At 37.6% G+C, this 22,458-nt stretch overlaps 2 protein-coding genes across 10 annotated transcripts in view; both read left to right on the forward strand.

The window, feature by feature from the left end:
• PLEKHG1 (pleckstrin homology and RhoGEF domain containing G1) overlaps positions 1 to 15,499 on the forward strand; it is a 285,380-nt gene extending 269,881 nt beyond the window's left edge. For all 6 annotated transcript variants that reach the window (XM_056818927.1, XM_056818926.1, XM_007484722.2 and 3 more), the window contains 2 exons: positions 1,185 to 2,868; positions 11,713 to 15,499. In XM_056818927.1, the coding sequence (XP_056674905.1) occupies positions 1,185 to 2,868; positions 11,713 to 12,803 (2,775 nt within the window). In that variant the 3' untranslated portion in view covers positions 12,804 to 15,499. The remainder of the gene's footprint in view (positions 1 to 1,184; positions 2,869 to 11,712) is intronic.
• MTHFD1L (methylenetetrahydrofolate dehydrogenase (NADP+ dependent) 1 like) overlaps positions 13,667 to 22,458 on the forward strand; it is a 293,067-nt gene continuing 284,275 nt past the window's right edge. For all 4 annotated transcript variants that reach the window (XM_007484726.3, XM_007484725.2, XM_056818928.1 and 1 more), the window contains exon 1: positions 13,667 to 19,177. In XM_007484726.3, coding sequence (XP_007484788.1) covers positions 18,906 to 19,177 — 272 coding nt within the window. In that variant the 5' untranslated portion in view covers positions 13,667 to 18,905. The remainder of the gene's footprint in view (positions 19,178 to 22,458) is intronic.

Genomic DNA, 22,458 nt, shown 5'->3' on the forward strand with positions numbered 1-22,458 from the left:
TTCAGAAGCTTTTCAGCTTCCCCCACCCCCTACTTCAGTAACACTCAGTGTGAACTATGATGTTTTAGAGGAAATACTCTTTTCTCTTCTTTAAGTCAGTAAGGGTTTATTTGGGGAAGTCAGGACAAGGATGGTGGATAAGGTAAGAGGGATAGGTTTCCCTATTCTCTAAAATGAGGGTTAGGAGGATATTGGGGAAAATGGCAATCACTCACTAGAAGAGACAGTCAAAGACATAGGAGGACAACTGTCTTTCTTCTTTTTCTGCTTACCAGCCAGATAGCCTTCAACTTGATTAATTCAAGTCCAGAGACACAATTAGCTTCTTCACCACCATCAGCCACACCAGCCAAAACCTCAGCTTCTCCACCACTCTGTCAGAAGCTAAAGACCCCGTTCACCGTTGGCTTGACTCCAACTGTTTTCCCGGTAACGTTCCAAAAGGAATGTTCATTTTGACTGACAGATGATGTCCTTTGAATACATTTATATTCTTTCTTTTAAATATGATATGTATCAGATTCCATGAAGGAAAGCATCTTGATAACAAAAGACCACATTGTTTTCTTTAAATAATCATAGTCTAATTTTTGTAAGGATTTCTAGTCTACTAAATAGCTAAACATCTCTAATATTTTAAAATTTCTCTTAAAAATTTCATTAGGTTGACTGTGCTTTGTAATTCCAGAAGCTCCTAATTACATTGGTCCTAGAAGATGTTTAAGGAGCCACACATAGAGTAGTTACTGGGATTTGTACCAAGTTTTTCTGCAGATACTATGGGACTTCACTAAGAATTAAATTTCAGCTTTCATACAAATCCTTATTAGAACATAAGTATGAAATCCTCTCATGCCCACATACTCACTTTCCCTGTGTCTTGTTAATATTTAACCACCACAAGTTGAAACATTTGAAGTATCTGAGTGACATAAGGCTTAATTGAATTTTGATGTTGTATAGGCCATATAAAATGTTTTCAATTAAACTAAAAGCAATAATCAGTACCTATTGCTTGCAAGGCATTCGGAGTGCTCTGAAGGTGCAAAGAAATGCAAGCTAGTCCCAAAACTCAGTGAGTTTACAATCCATTAAGAAAAAAGAGTATAAATAACATTTTAAATTGCATTTTGTTTGTCCTTGGTTACTTTCCTTCAGCTGATGAATTTCAAATGTTTTTCCAGATTTCCAAAGATGATGAAGAAGCATCTCCATCACTAATTACAGACCTTCCACGTTCAACATCAGCTGGAAATCCTCCAACACAGAGGACCTCTCAGCAAAATAACCCAGTCATTTTGAACGTCCTGGGAGGTGCTGGTGCTGGTGTGAGAAACATCTGGACTGACCACCAGATCAGGCAAGCTCTATTTCCCAGTAGACGCTCACCTCAAGAGAATGAGGACGATGAAGATGATTACCAAATGTTCATGCCATCATTATCTTCATCTGATTTGCATTCCACCAGGCTTTGTGAGGAGAGTAATGGTTCCAGTCGACCCTGTAGTTGGCATTTGGGACAGATGCAATCCAGGGACCCAGGGATCACCAGTTCTGGTCACAGGATTGTCCGGAGGGCCAGCAGTGCTGGTGAAAGCAATACTTGTGTACCAGAAGCACGAAATAGAGACAGTGAAGATATTCAGCACTCTTCACGGAGAGAGGTAGACAGAGGTTCTAGAACAGAAAGTGATGGGAAGGCTTACTTTGATCCAGAGCTGACCCTTCAAGATGTAGACCATGTCTATGATAATATTAGTTATGAAGATTTAAAACGGATGGGTTTTGCCAAAAGGGACACACCTGAATATATTCCCCAGAGATCAAACATGGACTCTTTTCAAGGGTTACACCATCAAAGCAGTCCAAATTTATTAATCTCCCCCCAGAAGCAAGAAAGTCAAGATAATCTCACCATTCCTGAAAAAAGAGATGGAACCTTATCTAGTAGAGATCCCTCCAACTTAAGCTCAAATGAGCTCAACATTGCTGAGGAAAATATATATGACACTATACAGCTCCCAGACCCACCATTACTGAATTTTAAATGCAACTACCTAAAATGTGCAAAGCGAAGCAGCTTTTTAGGACTGGAAACAGACTTTGCCTGCTGTGATAGTTTGAGACCTTTTGTTTCTGAGGAGAGCCTCCAGTTCAGCGAAGATGAAACACCTTACCGTCAAGCTCCCGTGGAGAATGATTATTTAAGTTTGCTGTACAGTTCTTCTAACTCTGATTCACTGTCTCACAAATCTGTAGCTGATAAACTGTCAGAAGAAGTAGATGAAATTTGGAATGACTTGGAAAACTACATCAAGAAAAATGAAGATAAAACTAGGGACCGCCTCCTTGCTGCATTTCCTGTTAGTAAAGATGATGTCCAAGAAAGGTTACATGCTGGAAGCACACCTGAACTCAGTAAAGATATAAACTATGCAATATCTACCCTCTCCCTGCCAGAAAACCCTGCATTTCTTAAGCCTGTAAAAAATAAAGCTATGAGGTTAAGCAGGACCCATCTCCCTTTTGAAGAAGACATGCTTTACAAAGAAAACTCATTAATGAATCTTAATAGACTTTCTCTGGCCAGTGAAATGCCTTCTATAGAGAGCCCTTGTGACTCAATTAATAGCAGTTTATCCCACACAGATCCTGAGAGTACTGACCCAAGAGTGAGCAGTACAGATAAAACCAAAAGCAGAGTTTTTCTGATGGCAAGACAATACAGTCAGAAAATCAAGAAAGCTAACCAGCTTTTGAAAGTGAAAGGTCCAGAGGGAGAACAAACAGCCAGTCAGCCTCATAAATCAAGACACAAGGATCTTGCTGCCATATTGGAGGAGAAGAAGCAAGGAGGTCCTGCTATTGGTATGTTGAAAATATTTCCTTTTATTTTTTTGAAGGAAAGATGTATGTTTAAATGAATTTAAATTTCAAACAGGAGTCTACATAACCTTAAAAAAAATGATGCACCTGTGATCATGCTCTCCTATTGTTAAACATTTTGGCTTCATAGGCAAAGATGTCCAATTGCTAGAGGCCTGTGGTTTCTACCTATCTCCAGAAACCACTGACTGACTCAGTGGAGTGGAATCCAAATTATAGCAAGCTTTACACTGACAAGATTATTGTCTCTCTCTGTATCCGGGGATTTAAGAATTTGTCATTGAAAGTGTAACTCAGTAATATGATTGTTGTATCAAGAAAAAAGAAAAGAAAACTAGAGACAACTTCTTTGCAACAGTTCCTGTCAGTAGAAATTTCCTCTCTGAACGAAGAATGAGATAGACAAAGAAAGAAACAAATTTAGGATTTGATTCCTTAGTCTTTTCTTTGTATTATTATTATGTTTAGATGAATCTTATAACTGAGCTTTGGAGATTTAGGAGAGAAAGGAGTATGGGGGGGTGGGGTATCTCAAACCAAAAGGCTTAGTTATCCTAATAAAGACTAAAAATAAAAATAAGCATCTTTTCTCAGATCTTTCCAATTGTTCTGCTCAGAAGTGTTCCAATAGTCTTCTCTTCTCATTCCTCATATGTTTAGTTAATGTTTAATTTCTAAAAGCAATCCAACTGAACCGGTTCTCTGCTCTTCCACCCCCTGTCACATGCTTTTTTGGGCAAAGCTGGTGCCAGGGACTTGAATGATTCTCTTGTTAGACAGCTGCCTATCTTTTTCCTCCCTCATATACACTGTCAAGAAAATAAAATTCTCCCTGCTTCCTCCCTCATAACAGTGAAATGGATTGTTACTACCAGGATAGTATGTTGTATATTGGCAGATAAGATTTCTATAGTGGATTTTTTTGTTTAGCTGTTTCTCTTTGTCACATGGAGAAGTGGGTGGGCATGTCTGTGATATAAAGGATAAAAAAGCCAAAGACAACAATAAAACATTTTAATATCTTTAATAAGACTTTTTCATAAAACCTCTTATGGCTTGAAATTAATCTGAACTAGAATACTATGTATCCTTTTTTTTTTTTTTTGCAAAGTTGGTTCCAGGGATATAAGCGATTAGAGAACTACCTATCTTTTCATTAAAATGAAAAGGGGTTTTAAGGTCAAAGCTTCAGACCACATTTTAGTGGTAGAATATCTGTTTGAATAAGACATAAGTCATTTTTCAAGACCGTAGGATTTCTAAGATTGGGGGGGGGGGGGTCATGATCCCAAGTCAAAAAATATCAGTTTTCATCTATAGTGGCTAATTTAATATATTAAAGACAAGATTCCAAAAAATAAACTGTTTCTTAGTGACCTGGAAGATTTGATCATGTTGGTCCCATCAATATTCCTCCTTGGATATTCATTTCTGTTTGTCTTTTTTTGAAAGGGATTAAGGGAAATGAAAATGGGAGTTTCTGAATAATTCTATCAGCTGTTTGAAAGGAGTTAGCTCTAGTCAGATGCCTGCTAGATCTTTACTTTAAAACATGAGAAAGAATTTCCTTGGTAGTTAAGACTGCAAGAACTCTGGAGCAAGGTATGACTGAGGAATGTTACTGAATCACTTTCTTTGAGATTCCTAAAAACAGCATAACAGAATGGAAGAGAGAATTAGAGTACAAAACAGAGTACATGCATTTAAGTTCCAACTCTGTTGCTTGTGTGTGTGGCCTTTGGCAAGTCACTTAAGTATTCTGAACTTCAATTCAGCCTCTGTAAATTAGGAACATTAATAATATTAATAACTCACCTACCTGTCTTATAGGATATTTTGAGGTTCAAATGAGACAATATGTATAGAAAGACTTTGTGACCTGCCAAGTGCGATATTAGTGGAAGGTGGTATAATTTTTAAAAGAAATTACTTGTTGGGGTATTTAGATGGCACAGTGGATGGAGCACCAGACCTAAAGTTAGGAGGACCTTGTTTCAAATTTGGCCTCAGACAGCTTTATGGTCCTGGGCAAGTCACTTAACCCCAATTGACTAGCCCTTGCCATTCTTCTGTCTTAGAAGCAATACTAAAATAGAAAGTAGAGGGGTTTTTTTTAAGAATAGAAAAAGGAGTAAGGAAAAGGTAATAAGATGGGCAGAAGGAAGGAAGGAAGGAAGGGAGAAAGAAAGAAAGAGAGAGAGAGAGAGAGAGAAAGAAAGAGAGAAAGAAAGAAAGAAAGAAAGAAAGAAAGAAAGAAAGAAAGAAAGAAAGAAAGAAAGAAAGAAAGAAAGAAAGAAAGAAAGAAAGAAAGATTAATTGTCATAGATACCTTAAGTATTACCTCTAAACCTTTGACTTTACAGACTGGCTAACTTCTTAGTGGCTTCTCTTGCCAGATGAATCAACATAGTTAAATATGATTTCTCTTTTTCCAAATCTAACAGTAATAGAAAATCATTTATTTAAATACAGAGAAAATAATTGAGTTCCCACAAGTCTAAGTAATAAATGATGACTCAAAAAAGCTCTGTGCCATGGTAATATAGCCATTAGCTTTGGGCTGGTTCCTGAGAGTTGTATTTTACTTGAGCATCCCATAATGATAGGGAAGATAATGTTCTCCTTTAATCTAGTATTAATGGTATTTAACAATAGAACTTGATTGACTAAAAAGTGGTAATGTCCTGGGCCTGTCTCTTTGAGTAGGTAATACCTACTAACAATGTGAGGTCTCTCCTGAAGCTTGTGTTTTTCCCAAGATTAAGAAAATAAACCATTAGCACATAAGGACCACTTGTGAATTTTTCCTCTACCCCTTTTAATATTAAGTATTTCTCTTTCCTCTTGGTATCTTCTTTGGGGATCTGGTAGGATCTTTTTGCCAGATTTGTGTCTGGGTCCATTTTGACATGGTGAGCCACTACCGATGCTCTCCCCAACAAAGAGAAGACATCTCCAGAATCTTCCTGAGAACTCTGTGTTTTCCATTGCTGCCTGATATGGGCACATCCTTAGGGCCTGCCATCTCTTGGACCTGACGACCTAAATCCTCTCTTCCTCTGTCTGGGTGAATCAAGAGAGCTTCCTGTGCCCACTAGGCTTTCAGCAAGTTGACATTATGAATCCTTTTCTCTTTCTTGTTTATCTGGGCACAGGAACTCGTAATCGACTGGACCGATTCTCCAGACTACTTCGTATGGGGCTTGCCACTTTGCCCGGAGCTTGCTCTCGTTGTTGTGCAGAAGGAGGAGCACGCTATCCCCCGGCTGAAACTCTCGAACATCTTTATTGAATGCCTAGCCTGGGTCTATAGGGCCTGGGTCAGGTTTTCGCCTAAAAGTCACCCGAGCAGGTCCATTCACTCCCATATTTTTAAACATATTTGTAGCATGCTGGCAGCCTCAGTTACTTGGGCCTCCTGAGATCCTTTGAGGCAAAGGATGCCTTTGAGTTACTATTCATGGGGGGGACGGGAGGGGAAACCCTATGTAAGTTGAAGGATTCTTCTCATTGTGAAAAGCCAAACTTTATCTTGGATATCTTTCTAAATTTAGTTAGACATAAAAAATGTTGAGTCTAATGTCTTGCTTCAGTCATCTTACCCTCTCTCTTTATGCCTGTTTTAGCAAGGATGACATAAAATTCTTCTAGTATTCTTATAAGCAAAGAGAAAAATTAATAATTTGGACATTATTCCCATTATTTTAGTTATAATGTATATCTGGTCTATATATCTATCTATACATATTCATTCTTCATTATATCTAAATTGATAAAGTATCAGAACTCCTAGAATTAGGAGGAACCCTCATTCCCATATTAATATCCTAGCTTTGTATAAAGAAGATATTTTGGCCATCTCTCCAAGATGTCTCTATCTTCCTGTAATCTGTCTCTCATATTGGGTGAAAATGGTCTTCTTTATATTTTCCCATCAAATCTGGTTGAGAAACAAAATTCTTATACTATTTTTTCTACTTGGTCTGGCACTTTATTCCAAAACTCAAAATTGTATATAAAAACAAATCTAGGTTATCTTGAAATTTTAGAGCTAAAAGAGACTTTATGCAAATATATGTGTTTTTTTCCTAATACTTCATCTGTGGGTTGTTTTTGTTTTTTTACCACCAGCTGACTTCCCTCTGGTCTTCCATGTAGTATGTTTCTAGGATTTTTACTGCTCTCAAGGTAGCTAGGTATCTCAGGGAATAGAGAACCAAACTTGAAATGAGGGGTCCTGAGTTCTCATCTGGTCTCAGACATTTCCCAGCTGTGTGATCCTGGGCAAGTCACTTAACCCCAGTTACCTGGCCCTCGTTATTCTTCTACCTTGGAACCAATACTTAGTATCAATTCTAAGACAGAAAGTAAGGGCTTCTTAAAAATGATATATACTGAGGGAATTAAAATTAACTTTAATACTGACCTTACAAAAGTGGCAGCATATTTTGTCTCTCCTAAAAAATGTCTGAGTAGTCAGTAGTTGTGTTTCTTCAGCACCAGTTGTATAGCTAGCAAAGGGCTTTACAAATATCTCATTTAATTCTCACTTCAATCCTGTGAAGTGGATACTATTATTATCCTTTTTACAAATAAGGAAATTAAACTAAGAGGGAAGTTAAATAATTTTCCCAACACCACTTAGCTAATAAGTGCCTGAGGGAGGATTTTAACTCATGTTACCCTGACTGCAAGCCAAACTTTGTGAGAGATAGAAATATAGATTATCTCAAAAGTCTCAGCTAATAAAGCTTTGAACTCCATAAGACTTTTGGGACATCCTGTATATGAGAGAAGGGGACAATGAAGAAGCTTATCATCTAGTTGGAGAGAAAAGACTAATAAAATATTATAAATTCATAGATTATCAGAGCTAGAAGAAGCCTCAGGTCATTTAGTCCAATTCCCTCATTCTTAGCACAAAACCATTGAGAAAGAAAGGATAAACAATTTGATTAAAAATCACATAGCTAATTAGTGGTAGACTCTGATTCCTAAAGAAATCCCAGATCCAGGGTTTCATGATACTAGCACTAGAAGTTTTCCATCACAGCCAGAAAAAGATGATGGGGGGGGGGGGGCAACAATTTAATGGAAATACTACTTAAATACTACTTTATCTTAAGAGGTGCCACAGGTTGAAAACAAATTCAAGGAAATTTGCACAAATTCATGGATGCAGCCACAACAGTTCATATGGTAAAAAGTATAATACTGGGAAACATGTGACTTTGGAGAGTAGGGAAGAGACAGCAGAGAAAAGAAAACAGTCATTTGTGCTACATATCTTCATTTTCGAGGTCAACATCAGGGAATTCATGGAATCCGAAGATCTGGGTTTCAAATGCAACCTGGTCAATCTTGGGCAAATTGCTTTAACCTCCTTGGGCCTCAGTTTCCATGTCTTTAAAATGAGGATATTGGACAGTAATGGCCTCTGATGTCCTTTCCAGATCTAGATCTATAATTCTTTCAGTGTCCAAGGCAGAATCATTGCTTAACTCTGGGTACGTCCCAAGATGAAATCTTTTGTTTTCATAAGAGAATATTTCTAATAAACTATTAGGGAGTCACTAAGATACGACCAACATGAAAATTTTAATCTGTCCTCAGATACTTCCTTGCTCTGTGACCCTGGTCAAGTTACTTAACCCCAAATGCTTAACTCTTGCCATTTTTCTGTCTTAGAATTGATACTAAGAAAGAAGGTAAGGGTTTTTAATCCTTCTGGACAAGATGGTGAAAATTATATGGTCTACATTTTGATCCAGTAAATAAAGTAAATCCTATTTACCTGGACAAATTTCTTTTATGATACAAATATGCTGATACCTAAACCAAGAAGAGCTTAAGAGAAAGAAAACTATAGGCTAAATATCAATAATACCTGAGGATTTGGTGAAATGAAAAAGTAAAATAAAATAAGCAAACTATCAAATAACCATAAAATTCTATGAGTATTAAAATAGCTAATAATCACTTAGTTTGGAAGTAATGTTTCAAAAAGACCAAAGAGAGAAAACTAAAAAGAGGTGGAATATCATCTTAGAGGTCATGGAGTCCACCCTCTTCATTTTTCTATACAAGCTGAGCTCTACAGAGAACAGAAATGACATACCCGTAGCCTGACCTCCTTGTTTGTTAGACTTACTAATCAATGGGACGAACCCTTTGGTCACTTTCACAAAAACAACATGGAAGTCATAGAAGACACTGGAAGGGATCTTTGATGTCAAGAATCCCAACTTCTCAATTTACTCACAAGGAAACAAGCCCAGACAGGGAAAATTACTTGTGTGAATTCACACAAACTGAATCCAGGGCTATTGACTCTCACTCCAATGTCTTTTCCATCCTGTTGTGTTATATATTTCTGTGCTTTCAAATTTTTAATAGAAATAGTAACTTTTGTTAACAATATAATACTTCTTCCTTTTAGCAAGCAATTTTTAAACTTTATTTCAGTTTGAGTAATTTTAAATGAACTTTTGTTAGCAATATACTGCTTTTTAATTTATGTTGTGATTTCTTCAATCTGGACATTTGCCCCATTGACAGAGATTAGAATTAGAGCAGAATTGATGAGTTGTTAGCAATAGGAGGATTTATTACATATGTACAGTATATCTAATAATGCACTCTAGATCAAAATATAATGAGTTTTGCTATTACAATTCAGGCTTTCTTCCCTTTATGTTTGATAATCTAGTATCAACTGTTCTTGCAAGTATTTATAGTTATGTGTTCATAGTTTTCATAGTTCAAAAGGAACTTTTTTAACATGTTCTAACTGTCTGTTTTTCCTTTGAAAGTATAATCTTATGGGACTTAGATGGTTTTTGAAAGTAAAAAAAAAAACAAACAAACTAGTGTACTATGCAAAGTCTTTTCTAAAAAGCCAAATTATACCACCTTTGTCTAGATCAGAATAGTAAAGTCTGGCCAAATATCAGTTAGTATTTTGGTAAATGACTGGATTTAGTTTCTCTAGGTTAAGTTTTATCAAATTGGTGAAATATTGTCACTTTCAGGTTGAATAATATGGACTTTGGGACAGCTGTGTGTTTTTTGACTCTTGAACTAATAAATCTACACTTTTAATTTTGTCCTTTCAAGGAATAAAAATGACACGGTGGTTTTTTTTTTCTTTTAACAAAGGCTTTTTTCTTTAACAAAGATTTTAACAAAATCTGTCTTAGTATGACATTTGGGCTACAAAAAGAAAGGCTTGGGAAATGTATCCACTAAAATCAAAGCTAAATCAGGGTTATTTATCCTGAAGAAAAGCATCTAAGAGGAAAGGGAAAACGTCTTCAGGTACATGAAGGGCATAAAAGGATAGCAACCAACTGTGTCTAGTGTTTCTAGGAGCAAAACAAAAAGACAGAGAAGCATATGATTTGTATGTCCTCCTTGGTTCTCTAGGAGAGTGGTATTTTCACCAATCAAAAGTAACATACAAGACGTGAAGATTTAGAAATATCTCCATCCCAAATGTTCATTCAAATTATTTGTGCCCAACTTGTAGTAAAGCCTTCCCAGTTTGAATTGATCTGATCAATAGCTGGACACACTATATGTTGACTCTAACATAGTGATGTCATTTTGGTCCTTTTTACATATGAAGGACAACAACCCACTTTCACCAATTCTAAGCTTCAGTTGCTTCAGCACTCAGGTGGATGGAACTACACATTAACTTGGTCTCTGAAGACTCTTTAGACTTCCATTCCTATATTTACATTGATAGCTGTCTCCATATACATTTAATCTACTTAGAAATGATTGCACTTAGAATCAGAGCAAGAGTTCCTTGGAAGGAATTGTAGCACTTCATCAAAAACAGTACTTAGTATCCAAATGAATAATAATATTTTTTAAAACTGAACAATTACAACTGATTTAGAATGAGGATGGTTTACTTTTTACAAGTGGGAACTAAATCCTTTAGTTGCCTGAAATATTTAAGAGTGATGTTGAATAGAAGAAATTAAATTATCTATTTTCTTGAATGACCCCAAGCCATGAGAGTCCAAGATACATGATTATATAGACAAGGAAGCAGAGAACTTAAGTGGCAAAAAATTGTTTGGAATAGGTTTCAAAATAAAAATTGAGTAATAAGAACTAGCATTTATATAGCATTTTAATGTTGCAGACCACTTAAAAAAATACTATTTTATTCAGTCTTCACAACAACCCTGGGATGAAGGTGCCATTACTGATCCTATTTTTCAGTTCAGGGAACTGAGGCAGACAGAGGTTAAGTGACTTGCCCATAGTCACATAGCTAAGTATATGAGGCAGGAATGGAACACAGATCTAGGTCTTCCTATATCAAATGCTTTCTCTGCTGTGCAACTAGCTGCCTCAGTGCAGAAACAATTATAGAGAATAGGCTTCTCTGGATCACATTGTTCAGCAGCCATCAAAAATAATAACTAACTAAAGGTAGGCCTTGGGTTACAAGTTATGATTTCTGTTTTAATAAATACCTCATTCTTTATTGGTTAGAGTTTACATACATTCTTATTTTGTGGTATCTTATTTCAGCATGCTTTCACTTTTTTAAACTTGTAAGAATAATTAGGAATTTATATTGACAATGGTGGATACCTGCAGATATGCCCCTCGTATAAGATATTCAAGAATTATGAAATAAAAAATGATCTTTTTGTATTGACATCTGTTTAATATTTCCTTATCCTCAGCCTTAACCTGAATACTATATTTAGTACTCATATGAAATATTATTGATTTTTATCTTTGGTGACTATTGAAATTATCCCATGGATGTTTAATTGTCTAAATATTTCTATCTTCTAGGTGCTAGGATTGCTGAATATTCTCAACTCTATGATCAGATTGTATTCAGAGGGACACCCCTTAAAACAAGAAAGGATGGCTGGGCCAGTCCTGGAGGGTCACCAATCCTCCGTTCTTCATCACCACCATCTATGTCTCTTTCCCATTCTCAGTTTGATGATGAAAGCTCTCAAACGGAAGACTGGCTTTTGCACTCCACATACAGTAATGGAGAATTAGCAGATTTTTGTGTCTGGCCTCATGAAGATACCAAGTCAAGGTACTCTCATTCAGAGATGAATGTAAAAAGTACTCCACGGCAGTTGCCAACAGTTTGTTCTGTTCCTTTGCTTCAAACATCTACCCCTCTGCAAGGTCCTGCACAAAGAAGGAGTGTTGTAATAAGCCAGCCTAATAAAGAAAATTTACGTCACATCAACGCTTATAATTCTTTAGGCAGAAAAGGAACCAGTTATAAATCCCAGTCATATACCTGGTCCCAGTCGGCTTCTTCAATTGTGCTAAACAAATTGGTGGACTCTATCAACTACCCAAATGAAATGGGAAAGAAACAGCTCTCTTCACACAGAAGCTCAAGGTGTAATAGTCAACAGGATTTGTTATTGGGTACTGCTGTCCCAGATCAGCAAGGTTCTGACAAATGCTCTGATGTGACTCTCCAAGATTCACAGAAGGTTCTGGTAGTGAATAAAAATTTACCATCAAACGCCCAGATCGCCACACAGAACTATTTTTCCAATTTCAAAGAGGTAGAAGGAGATGAAGATGATTATGTGGAGATAAAATCAGAAGAGGATGAATCGGACCTAGAGGCAGCTCAGAATCATATACAGAAATCTGATCCAAAGATTAGGGATACTGATCTCTCTGATGATCACCATAGCAATATCACCTCTTATTCTTTAAGCAACCCTTGTGCTTCTTCTACAAAACCAGTGAACAGCAAACTTGGTCTTTCACCTTACTTAACATATGGTGACTCTGACAAATTAAATGAATACCTGTGGAGTGATTCCTCACCCAATCAGCAGAACATTGTCCAGGCTCTAAGGGAAAAGTTTCAGTGTCTTAGCTCAAGCAGTTTTGCCTAAAATACCTAATAGTTTCTGTCTGTAATGTCTTTTTACAATACACATGTACTACAAATACTAATGACATATTGCAACATAGAATTCACACAGCAATATTGAAACTATATATAAGATATGGCACACATTATGTTGAAAAGTTTGAAACTGACAAGACTGTACTAGTAGCAGAGATAAACATCTAATGGCATATTTTATGATGATGGTTGATTTATCCTAAGTCAATTTTACTTGAATATCCATAGCTTATTCTTCTTATTTTCTGCTTTCACCTCAAAGTTTGGTCTTTTTTTAATAGTCTGGTCTTTTTTCCATATCTTGACTGTACTGTCCAGATTTTAAGAAATCTAGCACTTCTGTGCAACAATATTCATATAATTGGATGGCAGTTGCTATCACAAGCAGCATAGCAAACACCATTAAAAAAATTTTTAAGTGTTTTAGGTTAAAAGTCAAGACCAAGGATAATACTATCTAAAAGATACCTGGGACAATTTGATATCTGCTATAAGTTATCACTGCTACTTTTCTCAATGTTTGGCAAAACCTTCTACTGGAATAGCCTTTTAAAGGGGGTAGTGAATGTGTTGTCTACTTTTTGGTTTCTGCTGGGAGCTCAGATAAGTTGCTAATTGGTCTTTAAAATTATATGACAAGAAAGAATTCAACCACCCCAGGATCAAAACATTAGAAGGGAAAAAAAAATCTCCTCTGGGTTTGCTTGTTTTTACATTTTCACCCTTTTTTTCACACTGCATTTTACACTTTCACAATTGCCACTTTTGCTCTTTGGAAACAAGGCTTTGAGAATACGATTAAAACTCACATTGCTGATTTTATGACTCCAGGAATATAGTGACTCCTTCAGGCCCCATCAAAAATCAGAATGTGTTAGGTATTTGGAGATCACACGCTGTTAGGAATAGTTTATTTTCCATTTTAAGTTGAATACAAAAATCTTCTTAAATATGTTGAAGTATTTTTCATATGAAGAAAATAGATTATTCGTACATAAAACCAAGGCATTTTTAAAACTTCCCCCCTCCCTTCCCCAAAGATGTGTATTTCCAAAGGGCATTCGCCTATATGCACCCTCATGAATCTGGGACTAGACTGAAAATATTTCTCAAGAATTACTAGTGACTTGTGGGAATGCCACTTGATTTTGCTTTATTTGCATGTAGTATATGTTTGTGTCTATACAAACAAATCTATGTTAGATATTTACAAAGAGAGGCTCTTTATGAAATTCTCTTTGCCAGTTTTGCCAACTGACATCTTAACCTTGTATTGCTATTACTGTATCGAGATAGCAGTGTATACTAGTGCTGCTTAGAGACACAAAATACTTAGGACCCCAGAAGGCCTCTTTTCACACAGTTTCTTATTTGGGGAATATGGTAGCAGATTTACTTAAGTTTAAAGAGAGTCTACTTAATCACAAGTTCTCATGAACAAAACATGAAATTACAAGATTTTGTGCAACAAAAAGATAGATTTTTGAAATGTGAACTTCAAAGTCTCATCTGAAGAAGTTATAGGTGTTTACTCCTACCCCCTTCATCACCACCACCACATTTTTTTATAGGCAAATATAATTAAATATGATATTTAGGGTCATCTGTCTTCTTTAAGATGAGTGAAACTAAGACAAAGTACAAAATCAAAGTGGCATCTTACTTTCGTGTGTTAAACTGAATGCCTCATTTTCTTAAATGCAAAACATAAAAAGTGATTCTCCTTATTAATGATGGATGGTTAAGACGTCTTAAAAAAAAACATATTTCACTTTTTAGATCATTCTTTGCTTGAACTCTGCTCTTTTTCTTCATCCAAAGTGCTGGTTTTGTTGGGGTTAATATGATACTGAATGAATCCTTCACTCTTGATAATTTTTAAAAATGCAAAATCCTGGAGTTTCAGGATCAAGATGTTTCTGGGTGGGGAGGGCAGAAAGAGAACCCTAAAAAAATCTCATACTTCTTGACTTCATAGAAGTCTTTAAAATAAGCATGCCCCTGTAATGCCCTTGGAAAACAAAAAAAGCTATTTGAATATTAATATGCCTGGTATGAAATTGACTTCATTTTAGTGATTGGCATGAATTGAATTCTTAACAACAATGAGCTGATCAACTTTCATTTTACAAAAATGATTCTTCAAATTAATGCTGTTTTACTAATTGCATGGTTTTGATGTCTACTATTAAAAGTATAGACACCCCCAGACACACACCTGGCAAATGACAGCTTTAAAATAGCTCTCTTTCTTGTATAAAATGTGTATGTATATATCATTGTATTTACATGTTTAGGCAAAGTTGAATTTTATATCTTCAAATGAATTCTTTTTGTTAGGGTGCAGATTTTTGAGGATTGTGTATATTCCCTCATTGTGAACTTGATACTGCAAATCATCAGTGCTATGCTTTACCTTAGTTTTAAATGGCCAGGGATGTGATGTATTGCTGTATAAGCTCCCCAGAAACCAAAAGTTCTGTGCATTTAGAAATGTGTTTTCCTGTCTTAATAAATCCCTGTACTGGATACTCAACTTTTTAGAAAATAATTTAAATTTTCACTTAGTTGAATACTACCTAAGGGAATTGCCTCTAGTAAAACAGTTTAAAATAATGTATATAAAATAATGAACCTTAGCAATGCCCATTATTTAATAAAGTTTGTAAAGTATAAAGTAAATTATAGTGTGAATCAATGTATATAAACTAGAAAATTCAGATTTCCCTCCTTAACTACAGCAGTCAACCTCTCATCATGTATATCACTGTTGCACAATTTATTTAGGTTCAAGACAGTGTACAGGTTTTCCAGAGGGCCAGTTCATGCTATTTTCTATATATTTGGAGTATATGAAACATATTATGAGTGGCTTGGGACATGCAGTCCAGTAGGTAGCTAAATACTATATACTCATTTTTCCCCAAAATGACAATTAATTTTGAACTGTTTGTTGAAAAATGTTTTTCAAATGTGCAAAAAGACACAGCATCACATTGCTTGCAATCTTATCTGATGCTTATTGGGAAGAGAAACAGAATTGTTATAATATGTTAAGGTTAATGGAATATGTAGCTTAAAGCCAATTCTATTCTTGAATATAAACTCATCCAAATTAAATTTAAAGTACATATTCCTTAACTTGGTGTGATGCGTGTGTGTGAGTGTGAGGGAATGGGGATGGGAGGAAGAACCTTACTGAAGACTTTGTAATGGTGGATTTTAAACTTGACTATCAGTCCACCAGATAAACATTCCCTTGTGCTATTCAACCCGAAGGCAAAAACCAGTTTGGATTAGCTTTAATTTAAAGAAATTGGTGACAGGAAAACCTGTACCCCACGTGAAGAATGTGAATTAACTAAAGCCTCATAGAGGAAAGATAATGTGAATAATTTTAAAAGTTAGTTTACAATAAGCCATGTGAACAGGTGATATAATCAGGTGTTAAGTAACATGTTTATTTTTAGTATAATAGAGGCAAGAAAGGTATTTGACACAAAGAATCTGGTCTAGAGATATTCTTACATTGTAAAGAGCAAAAGTTTTTAAGACATTGCTTAGAGAGTTCTCCAATTCACTGCATTGTGCTTATGGTTCTATATCTGGGTAAGAACAGCTATACTCATCTCCACCAGCCCAACAGGTTCATGACAGAAGTAACCTCCTCAACATTTCTGCTAGTTTGTGTGTGCGCGTGCACGCACGCGCGTGTGCACATGCACATACACACACACACACATATAAAATGTTTTATTTTAACTTTGTCAAATCTTGTCCTATGGATAAGACTTAGAGCTTCTTATTGCACTTTTTTCATGACTTATTTTGTTTAAAAATAAAACATGTACTCTTAAACCTAGGTCTTCACATTTTGCTTTTTTCCAAGTTAAATTCAAATAAATGTCAAACCCAAGAGAAATGTAGTTTATGTTGTAGCTATTATCAAGAGTTTGATAAATGCAGATTATGTTTGTGACAAATATCTAAAAGCTTGTAATGCAATAAAGAAAATAAGCTTTCTATGAGTTTATAATATGAAAATCAAGGGATAAAATATACTGGACCTGTGACTTCATTTGCATAGGAAAATTTCAAAAATGTAAATAAGCACCTTCTATGTCACTTAAAGAATCAGTTACCTTGCCCAAGGTTCCATGGCCAGTATTTGTCAAAGGCAGCTCTGGAACCCAAGTCTTTTTGGATGCAAGGCTGGCTGTGTAGCCACTTTGCAAATGACATTAAAAGCAACATTGGAAGAAAATTCTGAAAGTGTCAGCATCTCTTATAAATTACTCTTTACTTTCCAAAACATTCTCAAATCAGTCAAAAAAATTTGGAGTTTAAACACTGGGGAAAGTTGAATTTATGAATTGGAATAAAATAAAAGAAATATGCAAAGTTTTTGAATTTCAGTATCCAAATATTTAACACATTCTATGATGTTTTTTACTTAATTGAATTTTTAAAATACCCTTCTGTTTTAGAATCACTGAGTCTCAATAACAAGGGAGAAAGAGCAATAAAAGCTAGGCATTTGGAGTTAAATGACTTACCTAAGATCACATACCTGCGCAGTTCACATTTGAACCCATGGCCTCCCTAAACCAGGCCTGGCTTTCTACCCACTGAGCCATCTACATACCCCAACGATTAAATTTTCATAAGCAGAACCAGTCAAATTAAAAATTAATAACTATTGACAGAACTACTGATTGGCTGTTGATGGAATATTAGCCTTTATTAACCTAGTTTCATTCATGCTAATTTGGCCATAAGGTCAACTTAAAAAAAAATCTTATTCAATACTAGAATCTGAAAGTTCAGTTTATAGGCTGTCTTGGACTTCTTACTGTCATCCTAAAGTACTTCCAAAAATTGTGAGAATGGAGTATGAGTTTTTAAATATCTTATTAGTTTCACAGAAAAAAACTTGCTTTGGAAACCAAAAGCTTAAGGGACTAGGTATTCAATTAATTTTTAAATGAGCCAGCGGAATACTATGAAGTCCTTAAAAAGAGCATTGAGTTGGAGGACAATTGAGTCTATGACCTCTTAAAATTCAACAAAATCTAATATTATTTGTTGGTTTTGAGCAATGGCTATTTCAAGAAGAAAAGTTTTCCTTTAGATTCTGAAATTCCATTTTTAGAATAAAAATATTTCTCAGGGCAGATATGCCAAATGACTAAAGAACTGGAAGAACACCAAACTCTGTAGAATAAAAACCTTGTTCTGGGACAAGTAGTGGGAGAGGGAGAAAATGAATCAGGCAAGATTAAGGAATAGGTGTTTGTGTCTCTGTTGAGTCATGGAACTCTCGGCCTGTGTGAAACCAAACTCCCCCCACAATGTGGTTTAACTAACTGAAGGAAATGCTAAACTTAAGTTAGGGGCTATGTTACTGAACATCAATTTATAAAAAATATTTCCCCATTTGAGTTCATGAATCTCTAAAATTCTATCATCTGAGCCCCAGGTTATTTTCACAAAAGTCAGGGCCAAAAGGTTGATACTTGTTACTTCGTAATTTTTTCCTTTGTTATTTTAACCCCCTAGAAGTAGATGAGCCAAAACTCTCAGCTAAAGAGACAGTGTGTTGTTGCAAAGGTAGCTAGCATCAGCATCCGTATTTCCTTTGCTGCATCTTTTTAAATCGTCATGCTAAAGTGAAGACCTCAAAATTAGGGTCGTGGCAACTTCGATGACCAGAGCATGGTCGGGCAGGTGCTTCGATCCAAGCTCTAGGGGCGTCACTGGGCTTGGGGATGGCAGGCGTTCCCAATCTTCTAGGTGGGGTGCCCTCTAGGGGTTGGCTTCTGGTCCCCTAAGAAGGAAGCGCCCGCTAGCTTCCTGCAGCTTCTCTAGCTACTGAGTTCCCAAGAGTTCCGCCCAGCCCAGCCTGGACGGCGTAGAGCCCTGGTATTGAGTAACTTGGCGCAGCTGCAGCGTCTCTTCTCTTTGGCAGCAGCAGCGGCGGCGGCATCGCGGCATCACCGCACCGCGGGAGGATTCAGGTAGCCCGCGCCTCCGAGCCAGCATCCTTGGCTCCTCGCTCACCAGAGGCGACAGCAGCTCCAACCCAGCCATGAGCACGAGGTGGTCAGGGGTCCTCAGACAACTCCGCTGGGCGCATCAGCCCCAAGCCCCTCGCACTCCCCGCGGCTGCCGGCAGAGTATTGCCGCGCGGCGGCTGTTTCCGACCTGGGAGACGTTCCAGATGCCCTGCCGGGCTGGCAGCAGCAGTGGCGGCAGCGCGGGTGAGGGCCTGCTCGGGCAGCGGCGGCTACGAGAGCAACAGAGCGGAAGCAGCGGCCGCGCGGGCGGGAAAGCGCCGCTGAAGCCGGACGCCGTGGTCAGGTGAGCGTCTAAAGCCGGCTAACTTTCCCCACAGGAGCCCTGGGCTCTGGTGGGTTCGGCGCTGAGGCCTCGCTTCTCCTTCCCCATCCCTTTAAGCGGCGGGAGGGCTGCCCCTAGGTAGCGGGGAGATGGACTTATGTATGCTTGATGACAACTTGTTGGAGCCCTCGATGTGGCTGCCGATCTCTGCTGGGACGTCGCGCGGGGCGGGTGGCTGCTGGCCACGTACAGCGGAGAGAGGCCCCGAGCGCGGGCTGAGGGGAGCCTGACGCTGCGTACTCGCGCCTAGCCTAGCGGCGCGTGTGCTTCCTAGTGTCTCACACTGCTCCCCACGTGCGCCCAAGTGCCCGGAGCCGCGCCGAGCCGGCATAGGCCGGAGCATCTGCGACTCGCTGTAGAGTCTGATGCAACCGCGTAACGCTTGGCTGGGGAAGGAAAGAGGCGGCTCTAGCAGATTCCTGCCAGCAGCCGCTTCCCGCCTTCCGTAGCTGTGCCATGGACAGCTGTCTGCTTTGGAGATTGGGGGACATCCCCAGCCTTAGCTGGGTACGTCTCTATCATTGCCCACCAGGATCTGTTCGTCCCTCCGGGGCAGTGCTTTCCCAGAGAAGAAAAGTGTTTTTGTTTCTTCTTTTAGAGAGACCGACTGGCAGTGGTCAGCCTGCCCTGGCAGCCCTTGGATTTGATGGTTCAAAGCATTTGGGGGGGGAGGGGAGACATAGGAAAGATTTTTTTAAGGTATATTTTAGAGTTAGATGCATTCATGGTTTTGTTTTGTTTTTAATGCCCCAAGTTTCGGGGTATGTTGACACCTGGTTACAATACTAACTTTTATGGCAAAGTAATGTTAGGGGTAAAAGAGGAGTCTTCTTGAGGGATGAACGGGCTAAAGGAATTATCACAATGCAAATTAATAAGGTTCTTGTAGAGGGGTGGATCTTAAAAAATTGGGTACAGGAGATAGTAGGCCGTTAATAAATGTTTATGATTGGTTGGAAAGCGATGTAATTAATGATGACTTAGTTACTACAAATACTTCTAAACAATAGCTGACTTTTGGTGTGTATGTCACTAACACACACACACACACAGAAATTACAACCCTTAGTAGCTGGTTTCAGTGGGGCCAAAATATTAACCAGAGAACCTAATTGGTTATGATTCCCCTCCACCTCAGATTTAAGTAGTGTGATCCTATACATTTAGAGCTGAAAGGTTCTTCTTTGGAGTTTTTTAAAAAATTTATTCAATTGTTTTATTGATGGTCCTATTGGCCTAAGGGAAAGAATACTGCATCCAGCTGGGGCCAGTTCTGTATACCCAAAATTCACTTGGGACAGAGAATTTCTGTATGGAAGGAGGCTGGACAGGTTTGACAATCAGCCTTCAAGGAAACCGCCATCAAAAGTCAAAAAGTAAACAGGAAAATCAGAGAGGGGAAATGATTGAAAATACCAGAGATCTCAGGTAGGGGAAACATGAAAAACATTAACAATGGCAGATTGGATAAAAAAATTTAAGCTTCTATGAATAAATACTGCAAAACAAAGGAAAATGAACCAACATGATGAAATGAGGCTTAAAACCTGAAAAGAATGGAACCACCACATGTTTCTGAGTGGGTCAAAAGAAAAATCAGAATTACAGGAGTAGAATTTATGGCTTGCACAGCAAAAATAATGGGCAAAGTAGGAAAAACTGGTGTGGCAAGTCTCACAAAGAAACAAAAGGGAACATTAGGTTCAGAATACAAATACAATAAAGCAAAGGACAATCTAGAAGGAGGGGAATAAAACAGTAACATTGAAACAAATAATACTATTCAGAATTGAAGACAAGATGCTTGGAGACAGCTTAAGGATCATAGATCTCCCAGAAGATATCATAGATCTCCCAGAAGACCGCAACTGAGGGGGGGAAAATCTTCATACCATAACACAGAAAATACCAGAACTGGCCAGAACTGAACATAAGAAATTAAATACCGATTGAAAGAATTCAGCTTCTCTCCAGAAAAAAAAAAAAAACTCCAAGACATAAAGTGGTTAAATTTAATAATTCTATTCAGAAAGAAGTTCTGCAGTTGGTCAGGAGAAAAACTTTGTTAAATACAAAGGAAAAGAATTTTGAATAATGTAAAACTATTCTTCACTCACCACCAGAAAACAGGAGAAAGGTAATGGAACAATATCTTATGAAGTAAAATGGAGTTCAGAATGCAGACCAGGATAATCTATCCTGAAAATCTGATCTTAATGGTATGTGAAAAAATAATCAACAATATGAGATGTTTGAAACATTTTTAGAAAGAAAATGAAACACTAAAACAATAGAAATGCAGGAGGAATGAATAAATACAGCAGCCAAGGACAGCAATAGTCACAAAATGCCAGCAAACAGATGAGTCAGAAACTTCTTTCTAAATGTACATAAGGAGACAAAGGTGAGCACAGAAGTCCGATGGGAGGTAACATTGAAGAAGCAGGCATGAAGCCTTGTAGACTGAACCTAGTGACTTCCCTTACCCGTAGGAGAATCAGTGTTTGGGTTTTTTTGTTTTTTGTAGTGTTGTATTCTGTAACAGTAGAACTGCATTGCAGCATGGGAGGGTTCTTGAAAGGTGGGTTGGGAAGCAGGGGGATAAAGAGGAATATATGATGTGCCCAAGTCAAATTGAGGACTAGCAGTGAGGGAAAGGTGGAAAGGGAAAGAAGAGGGTCTTGCTAGGGTTCCACAGATAAATGTCCTATGGGGTAAAGAGAGAAGCTGTAGGGAGGTGAGGATCTTGCACTGGATATGGCCTGGAGTATTTGGTATTTATTTGAAACATCTATTTGTTGGTGGAGAGAGGGAGTTGAAACCACTGAATAATTTAAAGATTTATAGCATCTTCTAACTGGGATGGCAAAAGATTATATGGATTCTTAGCACCTTGTAGAACTTGGAAACAATTCAATAACAAAAAAGAGATGGATTGGATTAGAAAACAAAGCCCTACAATATATATTGCTTACGAGAAACATGTTTTAAAAAATAAGGACATAAGCAAAATAAAACAAAGGATGAAGGAAATTTTACTATGAATTAAGTGAATAAAAAAAGTAGAACTAGCCATCATGGGGGTGGGGGGGGGCAGCTAGGTGGCTCAACAGATTGAGAGCCAGGCCTAGATTTGTCCTATGTCCAAATCTGGCCCCAGACACTTCCTAGCTGTGTGATCCTGGGCAAGTTACTTGACCCCCACTGCCTAGCCCTTACTGCTCTTCTGCCTTGGAACCAAT

Source organism: Monodelphis domestica, chromosome 2 (genome assembly GCF_027887165.1).
Source record: "Monodelphis domestica isolate mMonDom1 chromosome 2, mMonDom1.pri, whole genome shotgun sequence".
Classification (NCBI taxonomy): domain Eukaryota; kingdom Metazoa; phylum Chordata; class Mammalia; order Didelphimorphia; family Didelphidae; genus Monodelphis; species Monodelphis domestica.